Below are 27923 nucleotides of genomic sequence, written 5' to 3'. Positions count from 1 at the left end.
AAACCCTTCCATGCCAGGAGAGCTCACATGCTTTTAACTCTTTTCTTCTGTTTGTGAAAAGGGAAATAAATAAATAACTAAAGGCAACATCCTGCCGTTTCACTTTCCTGCAGCTCCCATACACTGCTCTTTTTGATGTGGGCGCCTGTTGAGAAACCTTGTTTGGACAGCCATGGGGTGGAGCTGCCAGGCTTATAAGTCTGCCACAGAACACAGGCGCTCACAGGGCAGCCCGCAGGGGTCCTCTCATCGGCAGAGGGAGGGGATTCTACCACCTTAGCGGGTGAGAAAGGCACAGTATTATTACACCCCATCAAGGAAACTCCAGCTGACAATAAATCCCTGAGCGCTTTACAGTGCAGACAGTGAGCATGGAAGAGTGCCACTGAGCGAGAGGGGAGGAGGGAGAGGAGACGAGCAGATGAGGGGAGAGAAAGGGGGAAGAGGACTATCCCTCAAAAGGCCATAAAGCCTTCAGGCTGTCATTCAATTCAAGAGCCATGACAACAGAGAGTGTTTGGCAACTCCATTTCTTTTTTTTTCTTTTTTAACTAAAAGGTTTTTGCACCACAGCTGATCTGAAACAGTCATTACAGTCCTTTTAAAGCTAATAAACGTTTGCCTTGACGAGCAAATTCAAAAAAACAAAAGAACTCAGCGATACCCGTTTGTTTTTCACGAGCTTCGCTTGACGCCTACCGTCTTGCAGCTCTACGTTAACATGTGCACAGTACCGGCTCCTACCAACAATTTCATTCTACTTACAAAAAGACATTACGATGGAAAACAATATACAGAGCGGCTGACTGCAGGCAAAACCATTACTCCAAGAGCATCCTGTCAGAAAAATCTGCCAAGAGCTAAAAGCAAAATACACATCTAAAATAATCACTGATGATTCTGGGCTAGTTCTGTGGTGGAGACGGCGCTCTATGGCCTTGTGTGAGAAAACAGGGAACATGCCTAAGTTATTACTGCAGGAAGGCAATCTGTCAAAGCCAGGCTGTTCTGGCATAGCCAATACCACTGGTGAGATCAGAGAGTCAGATTCTGCTTGCAATTACTGCTAAAGGACCTTGGATGCAGGCAGCCTGCTATCAATTATTTCCCTGGCCCTAGACACTTGGAGCTGTCAAAGCCCTACTGTCTTCTGTTTTGTAACAGAGGGCCCTCTGAGACTCTGAGGAAGCCTAGCTTCTCTCCAACAGCAAGGGAAGATAGTTTGTGTCATTAAGTAGCGCTATTACAGATTCACACACACTTCAGAGTACGTTTTTCTCCTACTTTCCGTGCTCTTTCCAATCTGTAGTATCTCTGCCTGTATCTGTTTCTCTCTCATCCTCATTCATCCCATGACGAGGGGATTAAAACTAAAAAGAGAAGACAGACCACGAAGAGAAGTGTTCTAGCTGACAGCTTTGACCTGAGTATTTATGGCGAGGCTCTCAGCTCTGATATTCACCCTGGGTACTTTATGTGCACTGCATACCAGCTCTCAAAGGGTACATAGATCCCGCAGCGGTGCTCTTTCATGCTAACTGGTACTCTGACCAAAGTGTGCAAAAATCTCCACCACAGAAAAGTTTAGTTCCTTTCTTTTTGGTTACATAGATTAATGTTTATTCCCATCTGTCTCATTCTTTAAATCCCCCTAAATTAGAATGATGAGGCAATATAACAACAGCCTAATGCGATATAAATGAAATTTAAATACGCTTTATTGTGCCACTTATCCGACTGCATTTTGCTGCGGATCCCTCCTTGTGGAATAAAGGATAGACAGGGATAGATTAATCATTTTTCCACAGGATGACATTATTTTGGCCCACTCAGCCCTGAGCTGTCCCCCAGGGCAAGCCCCCTGGATCATCCAGGACCGGAGCTTTGACACCAAATGACAGATATGCCCCCCTACCCCCCGCCGAGTTCCAGGACCTTATCACTGAAAATTACATTCTTATGGTAAGCAAATGTGCTCTAAAGCAATGCTGTAGTTGCCAGTTGCAGGAAGCTGTCAGGGAAAGGAGGAAAGGTCGTTTGCTGTGTGGGTTTCAGCAAGTAAAATGCGGTATGTACGCGTGCGTGTGTGGGCGTGCGTGCAAATGTACAGACATGCACCTAGCTGGAAGACCTAGGGTTCAAGGGATGATAGCAAGGTTATTATCATCTTAGCTCCTCAAGGTCAGCTGCCATCATCAGCACGGGTATTATCTCCTCACACAGACAGCTAATGTGCTGCAGCTTCATCCTTGAACTGAAAAGCGGTCAAGAGACGGTCAAATACTTTTCATTTGCTTTGCTTTTTATGCCTATATACCTTTATGTGTGCTCTTTGTACAATTTGGAAAAATAAATCAGTGGAATAACAATTTATGTTGCAGGTCCAGACACTACAAGTGAAAAACCAAGCAAGATGGCCAATAGGTTAATCAGCTGGTCAGTCCCGTATTTTTCCCCTCATATTCATCGATGGGAGAAAGTAACTGGATGCTATGATACGTCCCAGTGATAAGCCCCCTGACGTCACTTTACAAAGTCTTCATCCTTTACCGACTCTCAAGAACAACTTTATGTATTAACTCAGAAGTAAAATGAGCTGAATCACATCTTTCTCAGTATATTCAGACAAATCTTCAGTCAAGTTCATCATCCTCTTAGACTAAGATGCCAAAAAAAAACAACAACAAAAAAACCCCAGCATCAATTCCAACAATTGATGTTGACAAAACTACGAGAGGGGGGTGTCAATCAAACTCAGGTTGCTATTTAAATTATCCAGATGAATTCTGGCAAACAGCGAACAGGTGAGAGGATTCAATTTCAACTCTCTGATTGATACAAGATATTTGTTTTGGTAGGGAAATTAAACTTTTGCTTAAAGCCAGTGACTTCCTTTATCTCCCTATTCTTCAGTAGGTTTAGTCATGCACGGAGAAGGTGCTCAGAACTTTCCAAATGCACTCACAGAGATTGGGGAGGAACTCACTCTGTCAGAACCTTTTGTGAAAGGTTTACAGCTTAAACCCCTTGCCCTATACACTGGAGACCCCTTCCCCCCCCTTTCCAATTCAAAAGTTTCTCCAAACATCAAACTTGGGATTATCTTTTGATTTCCTTTTAGTTGAAAAGAGTTCTTAAGTCCACAGCTGTGAGGTCTGACAGACAAAAGCAAGGAGGAGGGACTGTGAAGTCACCATATTTATCATGGCTGGGTTACCTCTCCTGTCAGAACCTTTTTTCTTCCACATGCTAATTAGCAATATCTTTCACACTTCCAAACCTGCATCATGTCCCGTCGCTCCCCCCTACCCCACTTTCCTTTTCTCTTCCCTCTCCCCCTTCACTCTATTTCCCCATGCTTACCCCCAAACAGACCCCCTTTTTTCTGGCTCGAGGCTGTCCCCTCTCCTGGGGGAAACGAGGTCTGTCGAATCAAGTCAAAAGCCTATTAGCATGCTAATCCACAATAAAAGCACAAGATTTGTCACTTCCCCTTAGGTCCAATCAGACATATAAGGAGTGTTTATAAAATATAACCAAATTTGCAAATAGATGATTTGCTTTCATGCTATACCCCGCATCTAGCTGGGGGGGTGGGGGTGATCATACATACAATTAACTCACTGAAGAGCTGGACTATTCATAAATAATACACTGCATGTGTCAGTTAAATGCTTGGTTGCTTCTTTTTTTTTTGGAAGAACCAGTCTTGCATCTTTGCACTTAACTCTTTTTTTGTTATAATTACACTCACCTAAATTAAAATGTTGGCATCATGATGTGTGGGAAAAGCAGCTGGAAAAAGGTATGCATGATGTGCAAAACATGCCATTATGTAGCTAGATATGCTGTAAATCTAAAGACCTCAGTATGACATTAAAGTCTTATTAATGCATATATATGCCAACTGCATTATGATCAAAACTGCCAGTTTAAGTGGAAAAAATGTAAATCCTACATACATTATCTGTCTCAGAGTGAGCAATAATTTGATAATTGCATCATTGCTCTTTTGGTAGATTTCATCAAAAGCCAGGTCATATTCCTCTGTAACGATAAAAATTCCACACATCTCCATTCATCATCTATTTTCTGAAACACTGACAGAGATATGATGAGAAATGTAATGCAATGTGTCTGGTTGTAGCATTAACTTTAAAAAAAAAAACTTCTCCTGTTTCTCAGAGTGCGCCAAGCATGGCCTGCACATAGGGAGATCAGAGAACATGGCCGCTGTGGTTCGCCTGCTACCATCAATCAGACCCCAAATGGCTTCCCTGACACCACCACTACTCATTTTCCAGTGTGCCTTATGAGGCAACCATCTTGAAAAGAGCAGTAGGGAAAAATGGTGAGGAGGCAGGGTGCTTTTTGAGAGAAATCACTGCCAAAATTTTCCCTAACAATAGGTTTCCAAACCCATCATCTGGAGAGGTGGGCTGTGGATGGAGTCCAGGTGCACACCAGCAGCGAGCGAGTAAGTTCACCTGTCAATACTGTATGTTTGAAATTTTTGACACACGCTCACCCCTACCTTACCCCTCCCTCGTTAATGTCATCCTCCCTCTTCACACTCCTCTCCATATCTTTACTCATCTCTCATTTCTTCCCCCTCCTCCCTTCTCCTCCCTTCCGTGTGCAGGGGCCAGAGTCAAATTTACAACAACTGTCAAAGTCAGGGATGACAGATAAATTAATCTTCTCTTCATGAGTTTACATCCCAGGCATCTGGGCTGCTGATCTAGCCCCTAACAAGCACAGGGTCTCAGTGAGCTGTCTTTTAAAGCTGATGTTTTCATGGCCAGAGATGAATTACCCTGTCACAAGAATCTATTTATACAGCAGTTAGAGGGTGGGGCTCTGGATGCAGGACAGCGTGATATCATGGGTTAAGGTCCCCTTGAAGCATCTGTTAAATCTGGTTTTGTCAGACACACATCAGCACCAGGTCCATTCTGGTTATAGTTTTTGTTATAGACTTTCTTCATATACGCACACTTTCTTTTTTTTTTTTTTTGGGCCTTTATCAAACTTGTCTGTTACCTGCAGTTTCTAGATGGCTAACCCACTGAATATTCCTCACTTCATAGACTCAAAAGTAAACATCTCTGTGACTGTGGCTCCATTAGTAAAATTACATTACAGTAAATCGTGAGAGCAGAGAGAGCAAATGTAAATTCACATTCATCATCTTAAAGTCGAAGAGGAGACAGAATACAGGAGATGGAGTTGCCCCTGTGGATCCTGGACCGATTTTCCAACTCAAACAAATCCAGTGGCTATAAAATCTTGGAGTCCCACAGGCACTAAATGAGCCCAAACTGACAGACAGGCGTATTTTGACAAGACATGAGAGGCCTATTTTAGTAATAAATTAGAAACTATCAGTACAGAGAATCTGGGGCAATACAAGAAAAGGTACCTGTTAATCTTTTAGTATATACACATTCAAATTAACCAACAGTTTAAAAAAAAAAAAAAAACTAATATACTGAAGACTTCTTAGACATAACATTTACTTTAGTATAAATATGAGGTACATTGCATGAAGTGCATTACAGATTGCTAGGTAAGACCCTTCATGTCACACAGAATTGCTGCAGAACAAAACGATAACAATAACTAAGTCAGAGGCAAAGACTTCTCCAGTGTTTAGTGTGTTGAAACCAACTGCATATCATTAAACCAACAAGACGGCTGAGGGAGCATCCTGATTCTCCCCGGCTGCTTTGTGGCCTTTGGTTTATCAAGGTGTCCTACAGGAGAATGTCAGAGCGGCTGTCTGCTGGCTGAGGCTCAGTAGAAGTCGGATGATCCTGAAGGACGATGACAATAAACACCAAACTCAGACTACTACAGAATGATTTTAAACAAAAGTTGAGTGGTGAAGTCAGATCTTTAAGTACTTTAAAAGGTTTACATACTTTTTCTTGCCACTACATCCGCAGACAGCTCCTTGCTATCCAAATCTAAGAGAAAAATCTTTATACTTCCTCATCATCTACAGTATATTAATCTCATTGCAGTTCCAGGTTTGACCACTGCGACAAATGCGACAAAACACCTTTTTTTAATTCAGTAATTCATACTCTTTTTGTACATCCCATTTACAACACCTTACCTTCTTCAGATTTCTGATTCATCTACAGCAGATGCTGAACTGAGTGACAGAATCTCTGTTGTGATAAATATACAAAAACTCACACCTCTTTCTTCCTTCTTTCAGCTGCTGCCCTTAGGGGTCGCCACAGTGGAGGGATCATCGGCCTCCATCTCACCCTATCCCTAACACCCTCTTCTGTCACACCAACCCTCTGCATACCCTCTTTCACTTCATCCATGAACCTCCCACGATTAGAAAGAAAAAAAAATGTCATTAGGGAACAGCTACAGGAACCAAGCTGCAGGAAATGGTAATGCATTAGTGTTAACTAACAACTGGCCAACCACAAGCTCAACATTTTCTGTTGATGTGCAACACTGTGGAGTCGTGGCATGACCCACACACATTAATCAAAGCAGAATATCTGTCTGTCTGTGTGTGTGTGTGTGTGTGTGTGTGCGTATGCCACTTGAAAACCTGTGGTCATAGAACTAGAGTTACAAATACATAACTCGCTCCAGAAAGTGCTGATGATTTTCCTGTTTCAGTCTCTCTCCCTCACTTTGTCTTTCTCCCTCTCTCTCTCTTACTTTCCATCTCTCTCTTTCTCATTCATCTTAAAATGGATTGCTCTGTCACCTGGACTAACACTTTACTGAGAGCAGCCATCAATACTTTTTGTCAAAAACTGCAGGCTGTGCCAGACATGTCATCAATCACCATTTACATAAAACAAAGAGCTTTCTATGACTGCCAGTCAGAGGCAGTGCTGCTCTGACTTTGCTGAAGATAGAACGAGCTGTTTCACAGGTCCAAAGAGACACTGACTGCACCGCAAGCTCATATGTGTCAATCTCCAGCCGGTTACTATTGGTTTACAAATAGCAGCCAATAAATCAATGAGCCAGAGCTATCTGATCTCTGATAGGAATCCAGCAAAGAAAAAAAAAGCCACACACACACAAAAAAAACCCCTCACACAGGTTACTTCTCTTTTTTTTATTTTCCTATTTAGGCTTTTTCAAATTTTAACAATCAAGGCAAAGACTTAAGGATGCAATTCTAACACTTGAATGCTTCACCACCATCTGTGAAGTCTCAATGTCCACCTGTGTTTGGACAAGTTCATAAGTCAAGAGATATGAACAGTATTTTCTCCTCCACCATCCCTGCCAGACAAAAATAAGCTGGCTTTGATATGAAACACACGCCCGACTGGTTCATACATTTACAGTTTCTGACACAGAGAGGAAAGCAAGATTTCATATCATTTATTTAACTGAAGAAATATGGTAATCATCCTTATAATTGTCCCCACTCTGATACACATTTTCTAGACAAATACAGTAAGTAGGCCAAAAAAGATCCTGAGATAATCCATTCAGCCAATGTGGTTTGTTATTTTGGAAATAATGTATTGCATAAGCACTAAAAGCGGATTCACTAGAAACTAACAAGATTTCTTCCCCTCACCTAAGGTGCAGCAAATACGCACACATGCATACCATGTGAATGTGCATGCATACGTACACACACGCACACATAAAGAATTCAATTTGGAAACCATCATTGGAGCGCAGAGGAGACCTGGAAAGTCATATTGCTATAATGCTCAGATTATCAATCATCCTGACATTTTATTGGCTTTATCACTGTACATACCATTAAAATGATGTCTGGCCCAGATTGTCAGGGGGCAAACATTAAACAGGCCAGGATTAAAATGCAGATCCCAAACACCTTTCCCTCTGCTTCTGAAATTGCCCAGGACTAGGAAGCTGACTTTGGATGTGCTGTCAGAGGAGACATCACATCAACACAGAGCTGGGCTGACGAGTAGATAGATAGTGTCACACTCAGGAAATGCAGAGGCTTCCCTCTATTTATCACACGCTGTAGTCAGTCAATGCGTTAAAAGAGTGATAACAAATGAGGGGAAGAAACATCTATTAATCTCCCCTTGCACTTCTAATCAGGCATCATTGGCAAACCCTCTTTGCAGGAGAATGGCACGCAGCTAGCCTACCGCTCATGAAGCTCAACACTTGTGCTATTAAAAGTAATTTTGGTGGCTCTGAGGCAGCGAGGAAAGCAAATATCCATATTTCAAAAGATCTTGACAGTTAAAAGGTTGTTAATGGGCATTTAAATGCTAGTGCTGCTGCCAAGCTGGCAATGAGAGTCATAAAGCAAAAGAAATGTCTCCTCTCTCTCAAAACCTTTAATCAAAGCCATGTAGAGCAAACACACAACTCTCACAGAGAGTACACAGAGGAGAGGAATGTTTTTCCAAAATGTCTTATTTTACTTTCTCCTGACTTCGCGTAGACATCAAACAAGAATTGCTATTGTTTTTTGTCTTCATCGACACATGGGTGGTTTACCATAAGAGCAATGTGGTTACAGCACAACTAAAATAAAACAACAACAACAACAAGAATTGCTTTCCTGAGAAGCAATTCTAAGAAATGTTTTGCATTTGTCACAGTTTGGGAAGTTTTTATTTCTGCCTGAAGAACTTTTGGCCTGGAACAATCAGGGAAGTTTTAAGATATGTTAATGTGCCTGGAAAATGCAACACACTCAGCACCCTGGATAAAAAAGCGGCATCCAAAAAAATTTTGACAAACAAGGGATTTTTGGCTCACCGCCAAATCTGTCTTAGCTGTCTCGCTTTCGGAGGAGTTTTTGACATAAAGTTAGAACGTCCCTCGCAAACACGTCTGACGCCTCAAATGAAAATGTTAAAATAATAAACGGAATGAAAACAAATGAAAGAATATGCACTGCTGTTATTTGGAGAACTAACTCTCGACAAGCCTGCAGCACAATCACAGCAGTATGAGAGAAGCGGTGAGTGACAATCACTACATTTCCATGCACTTAAGTAACCAGTTTCCTGTCAGCTTTCACAGTCGCCTATCTTTTTTTAATGTAAAAGAAACACAGTTTTAGCTGTGAAATCTTATATTTTTCCGTGCAAACAGAATTTCTAGAAACTTTAGACACCATATCACAGATCAATAGGGACTAAAAGTCCAAATAAGTAGCCTACAGCATATCTTGTTGTAAAAGAGTTATGACAACTGTTATATTTTGAATTTGTTAGTTGTGATCGTCACATGATGAGAAACTGGCACAGTTGCTGCTATCACAAGACATTTATTTTACTGATATTTAATAGACTGACAGAGGCTGGTAGTAGCAGAAAAACAGCTGCAAAACTGTCTTACCCAGAAACACATCATCATAGACCTTATGTTTGTCATTATGTAGGAGATCTAAGCAACATGATTATGGCCAGGTTGATTTGATATTTCAACATGTGACAATACTTCAGGGTTTTTTTTTTATATATATATATATATATATATATATATATATATATATATATATATCTGATTAACATCAGAAAAATGTGTAAGTGAACAGCGTTATGTGAAATGGATGTACTGTACAGTGCAAAAGTCTTGAGTCATTATTAAATATTTTATATTTTGTTAGGATCATGGAAAATAGGTGCAGCAATTTTTTTTAAACATCTGCAAACATGGTGGCACCCGTTTAGCTCAGTGCATGAGCAGGCGGCCATATACCGCATGACTGTGGTGCAGCCGGCCCAGATTTGCAGCCGACCCATGGTCCTTTGCCGGATGTCTTCCCCCAACCCTGCCCCCCCCCCGCACGTTCCTGTATATCTTCACTGTTCACTATCCAATAAAGGTAAAATGGCCCAAAAAAATCCAAAAAAAAAAGAAATTCTGCAAATATAAATGCAAACAGTATATAAGGCAAAAACAAAGTCAATATTTGGTCTGACAGCCTTTCATCATCAACACAGCCTCTTAGGTAAGCTTCCCTGGAATTTCTTTGAGTAGTGTTCAGGAATACTTCTGCAGGCTTCTTGAAGGATATTCAAAATTCTTATGTTCTGCTTCAATAATGTTGAAGTTGAAACCATGACTCATGATGTTACACTTTGTTTTTCTATCCAGGTGTGTTTTTACTGCACTGGCAGTGTATTTGTCAAATCAGATATTTTCCAGAGGGAACTGCACGGTGGATCAAAACCTGATGGTAATTTTCTGTGTTCATAATTCCATGAATTTTGACAAGATCCCCAACACCATTGGTTGAAATGCAGCCCCAAAGCATGACAGAGCCTCCACCGTGTTTTACAGATGGCTGTGTTGTGCCTCTCTCCTGACCTCATCCGTACATACTGATAACAACTTGAAGCAAAAATTTCAAATTTGGATTCATCACACCATCAGACCTGTTGCCAGTGATTCTCAGTCCAGTTCTTGTGTAATTTGGCATACCTCAGCCTTTTCTCTCCACTTCCCTTCCTTAAGAATGATTTCTTGACAGCCCCTGTTTCACTGAGACCATTTCTGATGAGGCTTCAGTAAACAGATCAACTGAAGGGCCAGATGCATCTCTCAGGTTCTGTGTCAGGTCTTTGTCAGATATTTTCCTACTTCTTAAGAACATCACTTTCAAACACTGTTCATCTGCTGTAGATGGATGGTTTTTAGGGCCTGCCACTTCTTTTTTCATTTGTCCAGTTTCCAAAATGTTTTAAGGACTCACTGCACACCATACAGAGATATGCCAAGAGTTCCACTAATAGCGCTTTGAGAATTACCTTGTTGGTTTTACGTCTGTCAAACTTTGCTATGTTTGGCATTTTTTTTAGATTCAACTAAAGAAATGGGAACATGTGATGTGTTTTTGCAACAGGCTAACAGCTTCTAGGAGGTGCTAACCCTGTATGCTCACCCCATGAAACCCGGCTGAAAGTAACAAAGTGCCTAAAGATACAATTCAAAATTGGTTCTTTGCTAAGATGTCTGTTATATGTGGCCACATCAATGGTTCCCTTGAATGAGGTGCCCTTTTTATGGCTGAAATATTTAAATGATTTCATAAATCAGTGCTAACTGGCTTAACAAACAAAAAAAAGCATTCCTCTGAAAAAGCAATCAATGAGTACCCGACCAAGGTGGATTCAAACCAGTGCTAATCACTACACCACCGTGCTGCCTTGCTCAAACAAGATAACAAAAAACACAAGAAAGTCTGCTTTCTTGGAAGCGAAATATAAAGAAATGGGGGATGAATCGAGACTCTTGTGCAGTACTGTATGTACTGACACAAATAAGAGCATTAGCGAGCCGTGAAAAATTAAAATATTTCATTTCTGAGAATGAATGCATATGGTCAAACCCAAAGGTCTCATGACAACATACAGGAATTTCTGTGTTCGTCGCATCCTTTTAAGCGACAACCTCATCACAGCCACAGGCCGCTCACAAAGGCTCCACGTTATGAAACGTTTAGGTCAGATGTTGTAGATGCTTAAAATAATTGCTGACTTCACTACCGCAAAGAAAGAGCACATCATATCTGATCACTTTATCTGTGTCTGCGGTAATTGTAGCATATAGTTTTGATCATGAGGTAGCCTTCCTAATTGACTGCTACACTGTAAACGGAAATAAAAGCCAGCCTGTGCGTGAACAGACACAAGTCCTCCTGTACACCAACTTTGAAGCCTGTCACAAAAGGCATGAGACGGCAGTGTTCCTCTCATTAATCTCCCACTAGAGGAAATGAATAGACTGACTGGGCTCGACATTTTTTTGTTCTCTCATAAAGAGAAACACAAAATAGCTTGGAATGAAGCTCCACACATTATGAAAGCTATTATCTTCAGCTGCCAGTCTTGGAGAGAGAGAGAGCGAGAGAGAGCTGGTAAGCCAAAACTAATAGGCAGAATGAGAGGTGCAAAAAAAAAAAAAAAAGTAGGGGACTGGGTCAGATCATCTCTCTCTCTCTCGATCCTCCAATTACTGACAGGCAGTTGAGAATATGAAATGAGACTGAGGAATGAGAAATATTCATATCATCTCTGAATGGTATTAAACCCTGACAGAGAGGAAGAAAATGAATGGTGGTTTCAATTTTTACTATGTATCAAATCTGACAAGATATTAAACTGATCTCAAATCACAGACTGTCTGTATCATTGCCAAAACAAAATAGGATGTTCTCATTTTGGGTCATAAGAAAAGATTTATTACTAAAAAGACACAAATTGACATTTTCAAAATGACTACTTCAATCCCTTCCTTTCATCAAATTATCAGGCAAACAGTCTAAGCTGATGTTTACAGCGAGACTCCGCTGGCACCAATCCTCGGTCACCAAACCAGTGAAAATAGCAAACACCACATAACTCAAACAACTGGATGTGCACTGCAGTCACTCAGTGCAAACCAAATCCCTTTAAGCCCTTGATGACTGCAGGACGCTCATCCACCACACACATCTATCAGCATAGAGTTTTCCAGAAGGTCATTGCAACAGAGACATATAGCATCGTGTGTTCGTGTTATAGACCAATCAGCCAAAACATTAAGACCACTGGCATGTTGTGAGAATATCGCCGTTCATTTCATTACACTGCAATGTTCTGCTGGGTTACTTTGGTTCCTGGCATTTATACTTGCTACCCAACTAAACACTGTTGTAGACTAACTAGCTTTAGTCACAATGGCACTCCCCAAAAAGCAGGGCCTCCCCCAACAGTGCTGCAAATACTGCTGAAGACCACGACAAAGAGCCCAAGATGCTAACTCCCCAGATCCCAATCTGATCCACTATCCATGTGCCACAACAAGCCTGATCCACGAAAGGCTCCACCTGGAAAACCACAGAACCCAAAGGATATGCTGCCAAAGTCCTGTGTTGTTGCAGAGCACCCCCAGAGGAACTGTGTCCATGCCCCGACAGGTAAGAGCTACCTTGGTGCAATGAGGAGTGCCTACAAAATACTGAGGTAGGTGGTTATATTGCTTTGGTTAATCTGCGTACTTTTAAAAACAGATCTTTTTAATAGTGATATTATTATTACTTTGATCAAAAATATGTAGTTCTGCTTTCAATACAGATTTTGATTTTGTTTTTCAATGTATACTAACTTTGGAGAGCACGAGTTCTCTCTATGCATCTCCATATCTGCTTTCAGTTTAAAAAAAAAAAAAAAAATCACCAAAAACCACACACTTGCATCACTAGCACCCCATGAGAAAGTTGGTCATACAAGCCTTTTTTATCGCTTCCGGATATTCTTTTAAATTCTGGCTACCTCGAGCATCCTCCACTGGCTTTACCACTTCAAAAACACACCTCATGAAAAAATCAGGAGCCCTGTCTGACATGTGTCCCCGTGCCCTGATGGCATGCCTACACCAAAGACCAGCATTGATTTTCTGTAACGTGGGGTCGGATTAGCCCTCTACAGGGATTAGCTGCCTGTGCAAGGCCTCAGGGTTTGCTATAAAACTAATAATTAATTTAAACAGCCAGGCCTATGGAAGGATACACTCACTACATGTTCCCTGCATGAGGGGGTAAGCAGGAGTGGCAGACTGTGTGGCATTCTCTGGAAGGAACAGCTGTCTGTGTGAGTATATATATATATATATATATATAAACACTGCATGTTGAACTTGTTTCAAACTTCACTGTTGTAACCTGACCACCTATTACCTGTTTATAAAAGTAAAACAGATTAATGTGTAGTAGTAGATTTATTTAACCATTTGACCTGATTTAATGTCTGAACTTTCATCCAGCCTCATCAGTACGAACTGAAATTTAGAGGAAGGTGTTTAGCTGATAAACTAAAGCCAGAAAATTCTCCACACATTTTTAAACCAAAAGTTATCAAGATACTTCATGTATTCAAAAGTAATAATATATGCTTGCAAAAATAGCAGCCATGTTTAAGCTAAATCATGAGGACTAAAGCATAATAAGGCCAGCAGTTGTTTCTATGCCTATATTTAAAAAAATTCTATGTATGCAAGATATGCATGAAAAAAAACATTAGTAATAAAAAGAGTCATTATACATAAATTAAAAAAAAAATATTGTCACCAGCAATGTAATACAAAAAATATTAACATCACAATGAACAGGTTCTTTGTGGTTTCCCCATTTTTTCATAATCTTTTTCTTTCTTTTTTCATACTTTTGTTAATCTCAATTTAAGAGACTGCCGTTTTGCCGCAATAACCACAGGCATTAAAAAAAAAAAATAATAATCATCTTCAACAAATACATTTTTTACATATCACCTTAAATAAGGAAGTATCTTCCAACTTTACTATTATTGTTGAACGAGAAGCAAAAGTTAAATTGAACTATAAACCGCATCACCAACAACCAGCATGTTACATAATGCATGCGGTATATACGAACCATCACTAGCAACTAGAAATACGGTAATATACAGTATTTCAGTATTTTTCTTATCTCAAATCTTTGATATAATTTCTAAAATAAGAGACAAACCCATGAATCTTCCTTTCATTTTAATAATTCACACTGCTGCACGTCCTATAATCCCACACTGTGTATAATTTCATGTGTTTCCTTTAACAAAAAGGGAGGATTTAACAGCTGTCTTCCTTTCTAATAGAAAACAATAACATTTGTAAAGCACAGAGCAGCACAGCAGGTTTGTGTGAAATGCAGAATTTGCAGCTAGAGGCTACAATCTTGACAGTTACTATATGAAAGTATCAAATGTCCTAACACTAATATTGTCACAAAATATTGACAAAAACAATGTTCCATGTGCATGTTTAATACTATCCAAAAATAATGACCCTACAGCTTCATGTATAAGGGAGGGGTCTAAGGAAGGATTTGTGTTTTACTTGAAGCGAAACAAAAACAATGAAAACCATCACAAGTAGAAGCATTTCACCACAGCCCCCTGTTATCATCCCCCTCCTTCAACCTAGTTGCCAATAAGGGTTTCCATAGTCAGAAAAGGTAAAGGGATTTCTCCTACTCTTCCACAGACTTTGATCTGACTGACACACAAACGGCCCTCAGATCACAAGTCTACAGACCCTGTTGGGCCTCTCTGCCTGGTCTGCTTGTACATGTGCACTTTGTCCCTATGAGGATTCCTTACCCTCCTCCCATTTCCCTTCGTCTCTCCTTTATACCTTCTTCCTCCTCCTCTGCCTCCTTCTTCTCCTACTCATCCTCTGCTGTTTGGTGTTTTGAAACATCTGAGTACAGACATGTTCTGAGCTTTACAGGACCCAGGGGCCCGGGATCCAGACAGAGGGAGAAAATAAAGAAACTCTGCAGTGCCCCCAGTACAAAAGCTATCTCACCATTACCAGTGGGGATAAACTCTTAAACATCTCCAAACGTCTGGACAGACAGAGAAGATCAGAAGACTGTTTGGTCTGTTGTTCACATAATCATGCTGTCAGCTAATAGTGCAGTCAGCAGCTTGCAGTGGAACTAGTGTGATGGGAGTCACTGCATTTATCCTAATGGATAAACAATGTTTTAAAAGGGAAAACAGAGAATAAGGATACTGTACTACGCAGCCTGCTGGCCCCAAAATGCAAGGGTTGCTCCTTGTAGTTTTCCAGCACAGACGTGTCAGCACCATGGACATGAAACATGCCGTCACTGTTTCTTATCTCAATATATCCCTGGGTGGAAAAGTGAGGCAACAGCTTACTGATGTCTTGCAGCCTGCCTGACCATTAAAACATATTTCCATGCTGATGGATGTCAGATGTAGCCTTAAAAGAACCATAGCTTTCCCTTGATTTCTGAACCCATTCCCAGCTACAGTTTTCTAAACTTATTCTTCATGCTTCACAAATGGAACAAGCACAAAGAAGAAGGGGAGAACAAGAGCGTAGCCGGGCGAGTGCACAGGGGCCGTTATCTCGGAAAAATCGTTCTGACCAAGTTCTTGGGATGGCAGCTTGGAAGGACAGTCGGTGGTTTTTATAAATGAAAGCTGTGAAAGATGTGAGTAAGTTTATCTAAAATGAATACAGGAAATGAGATACAGCTGTGCTGAGAATGTGACACAGCTGTCCAGGGCCAGGGATGGTTTAAGTGTTTTACAGGAGTGCAGGAAAAGGTCTCACCCGCAAAGGCGGTTCTGCAACTGCAGAACAAGCAAATAAGGTATAGTTTATCACACCAGGAGTGATGAACTGGACTCAAATTATAGGGGTTAAAAGATTAGTCCCTCGTCTTTGCCAGTATGCAAGATCAGATTCTTAGTAATCGTGAGGCCTCTGAGAGCTGCCGTCTCTGCTAACAGCCTCCAACTGCATTTTACGGTCACAGGATTTATTCATCTACTGACAACATTTATCATGCAGCAGTCTTAAAAAAAAAAATCATCCCCTAAAATTCAAATCACGGCAAAAACTGCCATCATCCTCTAAAATCTTGGCATAGATGCAGCCATGTATCTGTCTTCACTTTTCACCCCTGGGCCCTCTAGGAAAGACTGTGGGAGATTGAAAGCCATGAAGCGACCAAAACTGCCTAGGCCATACCAAAGGAAGCTCCTTTGTTCATCATCCAAAACAGGCTCCAAATCGTTTTTCCCCCCCTTCCCTTTTCTCTTTTTCACATCTGGGATTCAGCCAAGGGAAGTAGAAGTATGGCTCTCCCTGCTCTGCTCTAATATGTTCCATGCCTTCCAGTTGCTTACATCATCAATCTAGGAGATAGCTAAATGTGATGGGATGAACATAAACAGTGCGTGAGTTATGTCTTTAAAGAGACACAGGTCATGTCTCAAGCAGTGTGATTTTCCATTTTTTAAACGAAAGAAAAGCACTCGTGGAGAGGTCCTAACTGTTGGAGGCTATCCTAAATGACTTGTACATGTGTTATGTACTTTAAAACATATGTCACAGAGGGAGAAGGCTTTAAAAAAAGATTCAGCTTTACAATATCAAAATTCACCCGTATCGTCAACTTCAAGCAGCGAGCTTGTTATTGACAGCCGAATGCCAATCCTAATCATCTTCCTTTTAATGTTCGCTTAAAAATGCACACCCTCATGTCAAAATGTGAGTACACATTAACTCTCCCCAAACGGTCTACTTACTAAACATGTCACTAATGAATTATACATCTGACTTTTTCCCTCTCTCATATTTACATGGTGTTTCGGCAGAATTTGTGTAGCAGTTGTAAAGTATTTAATAAGTGTTTAAATATGTAGGAGTCAAGATCTTAGCCAGTGCATGCACTTTGCAGCGGATGTTTACACAATATCAAAAGACTCTGCTATGCCTATCAAAATGACTAAGACATATGGATAGTTTGTTTTTCACTTGCCAAAGTAGAAGAGGGAGCATGTCCACTTGGGCCCCATCAGTTTAAATCATAAAGATCCCTCACTTTGCACTCTGCTAAAACACTAAGGAAACATATTGTGGATTTTAAGACCCTTTTTATTCAGCCAGACTGTGTACTAAAACTAATTGGATTTCTGTCAATGGAAAAAAAATATATCCCTGGGATAGCTTTGAACTCAATAGCTTTGACCATCCAACTGCGCATGAGGGAGTGGGACCATGCCACATGCCAAGCACCAGGGAGGAAAATTAAATCAGTGGTCAACATAAAATATTAAAATAGCATGGTATCGAATTTTTGAAAAATGATGTCAGGGTGGCTCATTATAGCCAGTGAGGCAGTGAATTAAGCTATATTTAGTGGGTGATAATTGAAATCATAGCTGTAGTCATTACCACTGACAGGTTTCTAAATAATACCCAATAAATCCCATCTTTTTAGTGAGTTACCCGTGACAGCTGGCAGTGCTGAAAAATATAAAGTAAAGAAACAGAGTGTCTTTTCCTTTCTTTCCTCTCACACTCCCTCCCTGCCCCCAACCCCAAGACTTTCTCTCTCTCTTAGAGCCAATAAAATGTCAGCTTTTATACTCCTCCTCCAAACTGTTGGCTAGATGTCAGCAGGCCCTTCTAAAGCTCTGCCACTGCAAGCTGAAGGCCTGTAAATCTCTGTGTCAGTGGCACGCCATCCGTCTTGGGATATACAATAAAAAATGTGACGCAGTCATAAAAGGAATGGCATCACTGCCCAGTATATATAATGTGAACAAAAGGAACATAAAGATGTTCCCTTCAATTCAGAATCCTTAACCACAAGATGGTTTTAGATAGAAGAAATGCACTGAAACGCTGATGGCAGCTCCTGACAATGATGGTTCTGTCTGTCTTTTGTTGTGTTTTAACAATAAGATAAAGATTTACTGTATACTATATATGTTGTACTCAGGATAAAGGAACTGTCCAGCTGAAAGCTGACTGACTAGCTACTCGGCTGTGTTACACCAGAACATCTGCAGCCCTGATCTTTTCTAGGCACTACCCGGTGGAGCTGTAAGTGATAACAAATGTCTGGATCAGTCAGATCAGACATTAAATGGTCTTTATCCTGCCAGCTCCCTAGTACAAAGTTTGTGTAATGTCCGCTGGAGCACATGTGATAATAGCTCTGATTGTCTGCAGAATTCACACTAAGGAGCTGAGTGATATGCATCCTGTCGCCTGCACACTCCACCTGGGAGCCACCCCGCACCTAAACCAATTGGAGCATTTCCATTTCCAGTTGCGAGAACGCTTCTCCCCCAGAAAAAAAATAAATAAATAAAATTATCTGTTGTGTACTACAACAGAAAAGGGCCGATACAGATGGTGGCTAAGTCGGATTCTCCTGATACTGAAAATGCCTCAACACTGCATAGAGGGCGCAACATGACCAGAGCAGCAAATGGCAACATTTGACACAGAGTCATCTTAATAGGATGTGTGTTTGTGTGTGGCGCGTGGAGGGGTAGGGGTGGAAGGGTAGGGGGGTGGGGGGTAAAAGAACAACACTCTTCAAGCCAACATAAGAGGTTTGCCAGTGGTTTATCTCCACGGTAATACAACTTCCTTAAAAACTGATGACACTGCAACAACTTTTCCAAACTCAGCAGGAAGGATGACCTATTATAAGGACTCCACAAAATATGAGAGAGACATGGCACTTAAAGAATCCTGAATCTATAGATCTATGGGACATTTTAAAAATGAAATGAGAAAGATGGTAGGTGTCCCACTCTTGTCCCCAAAGAGCCAATTAGCAGCCAAACCAAGAAACACACGAGCCAGTTGTGTTTTGTATTACTGACACATGTGCACAGTTGCAGTTCATGACAGTTATAACTGTGTTGTAACAAGTGTATCTGCTCTTTTTCAAAGTAAAGATGTAAGTCAGTGTGCTTACCATTTTTCTTGACTTAAGTGTATTCAAAGATTGAATTAGTATGGCATTTGTTCAGTGCTGTGGTGGGTTGAGCCAGGGATGATGATCATATCATCACTCTGGATTGAGCCATTAGTGAACCCATGACGTTGTGTAATTTTCCTCATGCAACGCATAACTTGCAGAGATAAAAGCTCTGTAAACCTTAATCATTTAAAAATATACCCAAAGCCATTATAATTAAGACTGTCCAAAATATAACCTCATGTAAAGGACTTGAGCGATCACGTACCAAACATATGACTTTGATAAAAACTAATTACCCATGACTTTGTATGTATTTCTCTACTCTGGCTTTCTGTTGGGATCATTTTCACTGTCCTTTAACAGGGAGAAGAGTGTTTGCAGCAACCACAAGCTCAAATTGGTGAGATGGAGGAAAAAGACAGGCTATGTCATCCGGTGACTTTCCCAGGAGTAGTACATCATTTAAAAAAAAATTTTTCTAGTTTAAATTAGTACCAAAGAATGATACAAAATATCAATGTCCTTCATATGAATAAGTTATTTCCTGCCAGACCGTGTCCCTTTCATCTATCTGGTTTAAATCTCTTTGCACCGGGAGAGCTCTGCATACTTTGTAATTTATGAGACACAGATCAGGTTATCCTAGAATATCGGCCTAAACAGGCCTGATGGATCAGATATGGAATATATTTCCTCAGCAGAACAGAGTACGCCACCACTATTACCAGGCACACACACACACACTCTGCTCCCAGTTAAGTGATTTGAGGACTTCATACTGCCAATGTTTCATATTCTTTCCTCCTAACTGACACTTTATCTGCATACCGGCATCTCTGCAGATTGAACACTTAGGCAAGACAATGACAGGCTCTCTTCCTGTTGTCACTTCTCATTGTAGGCCCAGTCTAATGCCTCTTACTGGGGTTCTGCCAATAACAGACCCCCTCATCCCTCCTCCCCAGACCATCAAACAACCAGTCTACCTATCTTGGCTAGAAAAGGAACACTTGATGTCTGTGACACTCATTTGTCAATTAGCAGGCCCCTTCCAGTGTTGACATACAGCAACTTGAAAGACAGAGCGGTCCCTGTGATGAATTAAAAGAGACAGATGAGTGAGGCTTGAGCTGCGGAGTAATACTATAATGTTTCTTAGATATGAATATAAAACGACACAGTTGACAGGCCATACAAGGTTTTATTTCATTTCTCAGTGTACCAGGCCTCCCTACTTTGTCTTCTTTGTTCTCTTTTCATCAGACTACTTACATCTCAATTTGACAGCCGCGCGACATTTAGAGCACTTTCGTTTTAAAATGCAAGTTAGCATACTTGATTTGCCATTAAAATGCAAAACGCCTGCCATCACCAACATGGCCTGGGTGAGCACATACCCCCACAGACACAAGCACACACATCGTGTATACACACACACATACAGTAGCTCTGTGTGCTTAAGTCCAATATGGACTCCCCTTTCTTGAGAGCAGGCTGAATTTCAACTTAGGTGGATTTTATGTAGCAAATCGACTTCTGACATTAGACTCTAAAGTATACCAGAGAGTAATGTCAGTGTTTCAGATCATATAGTGGGTCATATGGGATATGAACCCATGTAGGTTAACAACTCAATTAAAGGTCTGCGTGGTAAGAAAATATAGAGGTGGAGTGCTTGACTTTTACCTGTAAATTAATGTCCCTTACATTCAAACCTTTGCCTAATAAGTTCAAACGATGCTGATTAATACTTTAGTACCAGGTTTCCTTTGTTGCTGCACAGGGGGCAGTGTGTTTTATGTCAAAAAATAATACTCTGATACTAAAAATGAGATCAGATTTGATGTTTGCAGCAGTGTGGATAAAACCAGTGCTGTCTCTGCCTGCTCCAGTTAGCATACAACTTCATACCTCCCCTCACTAGCAGCTGAACATGTGAACAGGAGTTCATACTTCCATAAAGCTGAAAAATACTTTATGAGGAATTTCAAGACAAGCACACACATCATGTACACTCACACACTCACACTCACACACACACACACACACACACACACTAGCTATGTGTGTCAGTAAGGCTCCCATTTAACAACACCGAAGTATTAAACACATATTATCATAAATGTTAACCTGACCGGCACACATGTTAATGTTGGCCATTTAACTATTAGCAATTACCCAATAGCCACATTAGCCGTCTGCTATCATTAAGGTAACGGTTAGTAGCTAATAATAAAATGATATCATTAATGTGGGAGCCAGGCAGCAAACATTATCAGGCCGGCTGGTCTGTAACATTAACAAACTGCGTTAATGTCACAGGATAACACAATTACTTGTGTCTAAAAAGTGTTATGTTTCTCTTAAAGTCCCAGACTGAAGCAGAGAAAATTTGATATTCTAGTACTGTGATAACATTCCAAGACTGACTGCAAGGAAAAGCAGATTGACACCGGTATCTTTTCCTGCTTGGAAAATTTTAAAGGTTACAATTTTGTATCACATACAACAATACCTGAGAACGTCTCAAATATTTAAAAGGTATTTCAATGCATTACTGTGACTCCACAAGTTTAATCACTTTCATTTGTCAGTGGGTGAAAAGATAATAAAGCAGGACAGTACAAAAACTAATGGTTTCCCTTCAAAAGCATTTGCAAGACTGCAAGTTGTGTTATACTTGTCAAGTTTGACAGCAGGCACAAAGCAACGAAAATGGCCACAGCAGAAGACAAGGATGATGGAGGAGAGAGAGCACCTGTATTATAGATCACCTGGTTAGTATCAATAGTTGCTTTAAGATCTTGGTGTAAAATTATCAAAACATATCCATCAAATTGCTTTTGGATCTTTTATGTCATCTCACATAAGCCAAACTGTGGAACCAACAAGAGCTATTTAATCACATGCAGGATTTGACAACACAATATTGTCCAAAAAAATGTTCTTGTGAGGATGAAGTCCTCAATTTTGGTGTACATACTTTTTTTTTTAAGTGCTATAATTTAGAAATGCACCAACTGCAATTTTCATGGCCAATTCCAATTCCAATTTTCTTTCTAAGAGTCATACTGAAAGCATAAACAAACAAAAATCAGCTTTGCTTCAAATATATATATATTTTTTTTATAATAAAGAAATCATGAAACTTTACAGCTTCCCTCAGACTGCAATAAGTTATGGATCTTCTCTCACTTAAGCACCTGAAAATAAAAGGTTCTGCTACTGGAAAGAGGTACAAAAATTAACAGAAAATGAGTTGCTGTACGCCCAGCTTTACCAAACAAAAGCAGGTTCAACAGATTTATACAACAAACATACACACACACACAGTTTAGTTTGGTGAACTTTGATGTCTTCACTCACAGTGAGGAGCTTCCAATATGTTGTTGTATCCGTCTACGCCACTGTGCACGCATGATACAGACAGGCTTGTATCCAAGTGGGATTTGTTCATCAGGTTTGTCTGATTTCTGAAACAAAGTATCCGTGTTTTAATAGTGTTACGATTCTTCCTGTGACTCAGACATGTGTCCTCTCCAATTCTCATGTGTGAGAGGTGATAACACTGCATGTAACAGTCACAGTGGGGAAATCATGTCAACATAGCACATGCTCCCTCACAGCACTGAATACACAACTGACCTGGAACAAAGTGGACAACACAACACCAACCAAGCCCTTCCTGGGACAGAAATCTCACTGTGAGCCACAGTTCTCAACACATTGATGAGACAGCCTGACACTACAGCACACAGAGGGAGAGGTGTAGGTGTGACAGCCCACTACCATAATTTCATCCTGCCATTACCTGCCCAGCCACTCACAGTTATGCTCACAGAGACAGATGTGCAAACACTGCACGCAAGCAAGCATGCACAAGTACACACAAAATAACAAACATATGAGCAGCACGCACAAAAACACACAGGACTCGCCCGTGCCAGTACCTTGCTCCTCATTGCGACTCATTGTCAGGTTGCTGGATGAGTGTTGTCAATTGAGCTGACAGAAATAAGCACATTAGCTACAACAAACTCTGGCAATGTCTCCCTCTCGATTTGAGTCGAGCAGCATGAAGAAGTGCATGATGCTGAAGGCAGTCCGCTGAGTTTAACCAACATGTGTATTTGTTTACACCTGGTTTGCTTGAGCTGACATTGAAACAAGGTCACGGTGTCAATATGTGCAAATGTCTCTGACACATAAGAGCAGCAGAATTTGGAATGTTAACACTATGAGATAAGCAACAGTGTTAACCTATTTGATATGTGGATTTACTATAAAGATGAAAATGTGCTTAGAAATTTTTCTAATAGTATTTGCTGCATCCTTATCAAATAATCTGATGAGCTACAGCAGTATAAAGTGTAGTGCGTCAGTGGTTTACTGGTTCCTGTACATATATCAAAAGTAATGGGGAAAGGGGAAGGAACAGTGGGTGCTACAATATCGTCACGTGTTGAGCTGCTTGTCCAGTTGCAGATGTTGTCATGTAAGTGTGTATATAGTGGTACTAGCAAGAACTAGTACTAACACAGTGGCAATGCATAGTTTCTAGCTACGGATGGAGATACAGTGTTCAAAATACACGCACAAGTTAGTGTTATGTACTGTCACTTGTTGGAATTAGCTTTAACACACTGTGCAAATGCCCACTATCACAACATGCACTATAATGAAATACCAGGAGATTTAAGTGTAAAACAGGTTTGCAAAGAAAAATAAATTATAAACGTTTTATGCTACGTTTTTTAATGTAAATCATTAGAACTATGCATGGTGCAACATCACTTTTTCCACCGCCAAACCATTCACCAATACTGCACAGATATGAGGCCTAAATTGTTCGAGTGCTCCTACTTTACTTCTGCATCGCTTCTCTGCCAATACCACCCTTTGAAGTTTAGTAATGATATCTGAGATTGGCTGAACTGAAAACTAATAATAAATTAGTAAAATCTGAGTCATAAATATTTGATTTTAAACATGAGGCTCTTAACGTGACAGGTTCAAGGGCACGATACATAATGCCCGCCTTGATTTCCCTGAAACCCACACACATAAGAGTTGTTTCAGTCTCATATCATAATTCTCCCTGTGAAAGATGACAGGCTTTCACTTCCTCTAATGCCTAGACATTTAGTGCCCAACAGAGTATTCAATACAATGCACATGGTCAAGGTAATAGAGAACGCATTACAAATATTAGTTTTTCAATTTAGTTTGGGACAAAAAAAAAATCTGAAAATCTTAATGTGTGACAGGTGAAGGGGAACATACGGTGACATTTTACTCAACAATAAGATGACACAGCTAGAACGTACAAATGAAAATCTAACAAGGCAGCAGAACACAGATTTAAATTCTATTTTAGCATCCGATTAGAATAAATGAAGAAAACATAAAACACATTTAATATTCTAAAAATGTATTTGCAGTTGCATCACTCACCCGTTCGGCTTATTTTCTACAAAATGCCACTGGTTATGCATGTAATTTGATTTTTCTGTATATCAGGCTTAGCCGACAGATCTCCGACTGCCCATTGTAGCACATTTACAAGGGCTGGGACTGGACTCAATGCCTTGTGTAAAGCTGAGCCCTGCAACTGTGTACACACAGGAATATAGCAAATGCTATGATAGTGGATCACAGGTTTCCAAGCAATTCCTGTTGGTTCATTCAAATATTCCTGAACCTCCAAAAAAGATTTTTTTAAGTGAGGGATTTCACACTATAGCACAATATAAATCAGTTTAAATGAAAATTCCAAATATTCACTACAGACAACTGCCTGGAGACAACAATTTTGAACCCAAAAAAGGGCTCAACTGAGACGGCTTCATGCCCTGACAGTCATGAAAGGGCTTCAGAAACAAAAGCACCTTATAACCATCATCTCTTTTCTTTTACTTGCCACGTCAACTATGCTAGTCCTGCTGTTGAAATGGCAGCCCCCTCTGAAGCGGCTGCCATGAGGTGCTCCTTCATGTCCTGTCAGAGGAATCTTTTCTTCTATTTGCCCCTGAATTAGCATGTCACATTTATCGATGATGCCTTTTATCCCTCCCCAGTGTGGCACCAGCCCAGTTCTAACACTGATTCAGCTTTTTGATCTTCTGATGACACCCTGACCACCTGTAGACCAAGGGCAGACATTCAGCTGCACCTTATGTAAAGATGCTTGTCTCCCAGTAGTAGACAGAGGAAGATTTAGGGTGTGCAGGTAGTGCGCTTTGCTCATCTTACCTGAGCCGATTAAAACTCAGATCCAGCCTTCGTGCAAACTGGCCGTACATCTCTCCAAGGAAGTTTGGGATTTCCTCACAGTCATGCCCAATGTATGAAATCTTTGAAAATTAAAGAGAGAGACAGAGGGAACAGGCACGTTTTTTGTTTGTTTTAATGATAGCCCAACAACAGTGGCTTTTTAAATAAATCTGAATGACAAACAGCCACGTGATGCAGCACTTGGGAAACAGCTAAATAAGATGCCTCACTGTAAATCCAGGTGATTTCCAAATTACACCTGTCATGCTATTAATGAATAATAAGATAAATAAAATATTTTCCACTGTATGCTTTCCACTTATGACATTGTGTACTTTCATTAACAAGTGAGCAGCAGTTTCAACATACTACCTTACACTAGATACATTTTATCACATGATATGCAGCTTGCAGAGACTGTGTTCTTCTGCGAAGCCATGAAGGAAGCTAAAGTCACAAATGTGACGCTGCAGCGTGTCACATGACTCCGGTGAAGTTGAGAAAACAAACGCAGCAGCTTAACTTCAGCGCTGGTAAACGCCACTTAAAGTGGGGCTGATAATAAAAAAATAAAATAAAAAAAAGGTGGCATTTAGACATACAGAGGACAAAGTCTAACAGAAACACTCTCCTAAACAAACTTACCTGCTTCCCATTCAACGCGACCAGCGATTCGTTGCTTGCCATAGTTTTCTCCCCCGTGTTTTTAGTCCGACTATCCCAGTCGCTCTCCAACAATCCCGCGCACGAAACAACCCGCTTTAGGTTTACATTAAGTGCTGTTGTTTGTGGGTGAAGACCGAGTGCTTTGGAGAACTTCTGGCGATTTCAAATTGACTTTACTGTTTCCGCGTGCCGTTTCAATCAGCTGACCTGCTGTTGTGCGGAAGCACGCGGATCTGAGTGCTGCTGACTGTTTTCCTAATGACAACATTAGATTCTGACTGCATGCGTGAAGCCCTGCAGTTTATTATCAGTTTGTCTTTAGATGAAACACTGAAACAGTGTGGCGGTTTTTTTGCTGAGGGTTTACATACTTGATAAAGAATGTTGTCTGTAAATTTATTTCTTGGAAATATTAGAAAGACGCTCATCTGAGTGAGCTGTCCAAATAGCACCAGCTATGGGAAATCGTCACAGAATCTTCTTCATACATGACCCCACAATTGGGCTCAGTGCTGCCCCCATTGTTCTCAAAACAAGTTAGCTTCTTCTTTAAAGAGTAAAATCCCTCAAGTTGTAAAACAAACACTTTTTTTTTTTTTTTTTTTGCTTGAATGAGAATATGTTTACCTCGCATGCGTTCAGTGGTTCTCAAACGGTGGAGCAGGCCTGACTAATGGACGCTTAGAGCCACTGCACAGTTTATTCTATTTAGTTCAATTTTATTTATATAGCGCCAAATCAAAACAGTTGGATTTTAAATGAAACAGTTGATATGTGACTGAAGTGCATATTTTCAGTTTTAATCCAAAGCGTTTAACAAAAGTACTGTTTAGGAATTACAACATTTTTTTTTTTTTTTTACATTCTCCTCCCTTCCCAGAAGCAAGGACAAACTAACATCATTTTAAATACAAGTACTGGAAATCAGTGACTACATGAAGTCTAGAACCCATGGGCTTCTCCAAATCCTGTGTTTCCTCCCTTAAGATGTTCTAGGAGGCCTTCATTTCAGCCACATTCAGCTGCTGCTTGTTTGTGGGTCTTTCTGCATTCAGTTCTATCTTCAGTAACTGAAAAGCATAGACTACTGGGTTGAGATCAGGTGACTCGCTTGGCCATTGAAGCATATGCCATTTCATTGCCTTGATTGATTAATTTTATTTAGTAAATTCAAATACATACTAACAATTGTAAATACATTAAAAATACATGGATGACACAAGAAAGTGAAAACAAAAAAGTAAAAACACTTATTTCCATTGTAGTCCATGGTTCCACTGTGGGCCTTGAAGCTCTTGGGTTGCATTTGCAGTATACTTTCGGTCATTATTTCAGCTGTGAAGTGCCATCCAATCAGTTTTGCAGCACTTCAGAATTCATCCTGCTGCTTCTATCGGCAGTCACGTCATCAATAAACACTCGTGGCCCGGTTCCACTGGTAGCTATACATGCCCACGTCACTACATAGCTTCCACCATGTTTGTATCACAAGCCCTTTCTCTCTTTCGCCATGCTTCTCTTTTCCCATCTCTCTGATAGATTTATCTTATTTTCCCAGCCTAATGGTAGCTGAAATCTGGTTCCATATTTTGAAAGTTCTGTTCAGACTTCATAGTTACCCTATTTGTTTGTTCCACTTGACAATGTGATGTTGAATATAACATATTTTTCTTGCTAGTTATAAAACAAACATGGCATCAAAGGTCTGTTACATTGCAAC

General features: G+C 40.4%; 1 protein-coding gene across 1 annotated transcript in view; it reads right to left on the bottom strand.

Moving 5' to 3' along the window:
• The window catches only part of lrmda (leucine rich melanocyte differentiation associated), a 212157-nt gene extending 185754 nt beyond the window's left edge, over positions 1-26403 (bottom strand). Inside the window, exons 1-2 of the mRNA XM_030748308.1 lie at positions 26183-26403; positions 25517-25617 (exon numbers count right to left, since the gene is read on the bottom strand). Coding sequence (XP_030604168.1) covers positions 25517-25617; positions 26183-26224 — 143 coding nt within the window. The 5' untranslated portion in view covers positions 26225-26403. The remainder of the gene's footprint in view (positions 1-25516; positions 25618-26182) is intronic.
• Between the last annotated feature and the right edge of the window lie 1520 nt (positions 26404-27923).

The sequence above is a fragment of the Archocentrus centrarchus genome, chromosome 15, assembly GCF_007364275.1.
Source record: "Archocentrus centrarchus isolate MPI-CPG fArcCen1 chromosome 15, fArcCen1, whole genome shotgun sequence".
Taxonomy (NCBI): Eukaryota; Metazoa; Chordata; class Actinopteri; order Cichliformes; family Cichlidae; genus Archocentrus; species Archocentrus centrarchus.
Note: the sequence above shows the minus strand (reverse complement) of the source record. Positions and strands in the feature narration are given on the sequence as shown.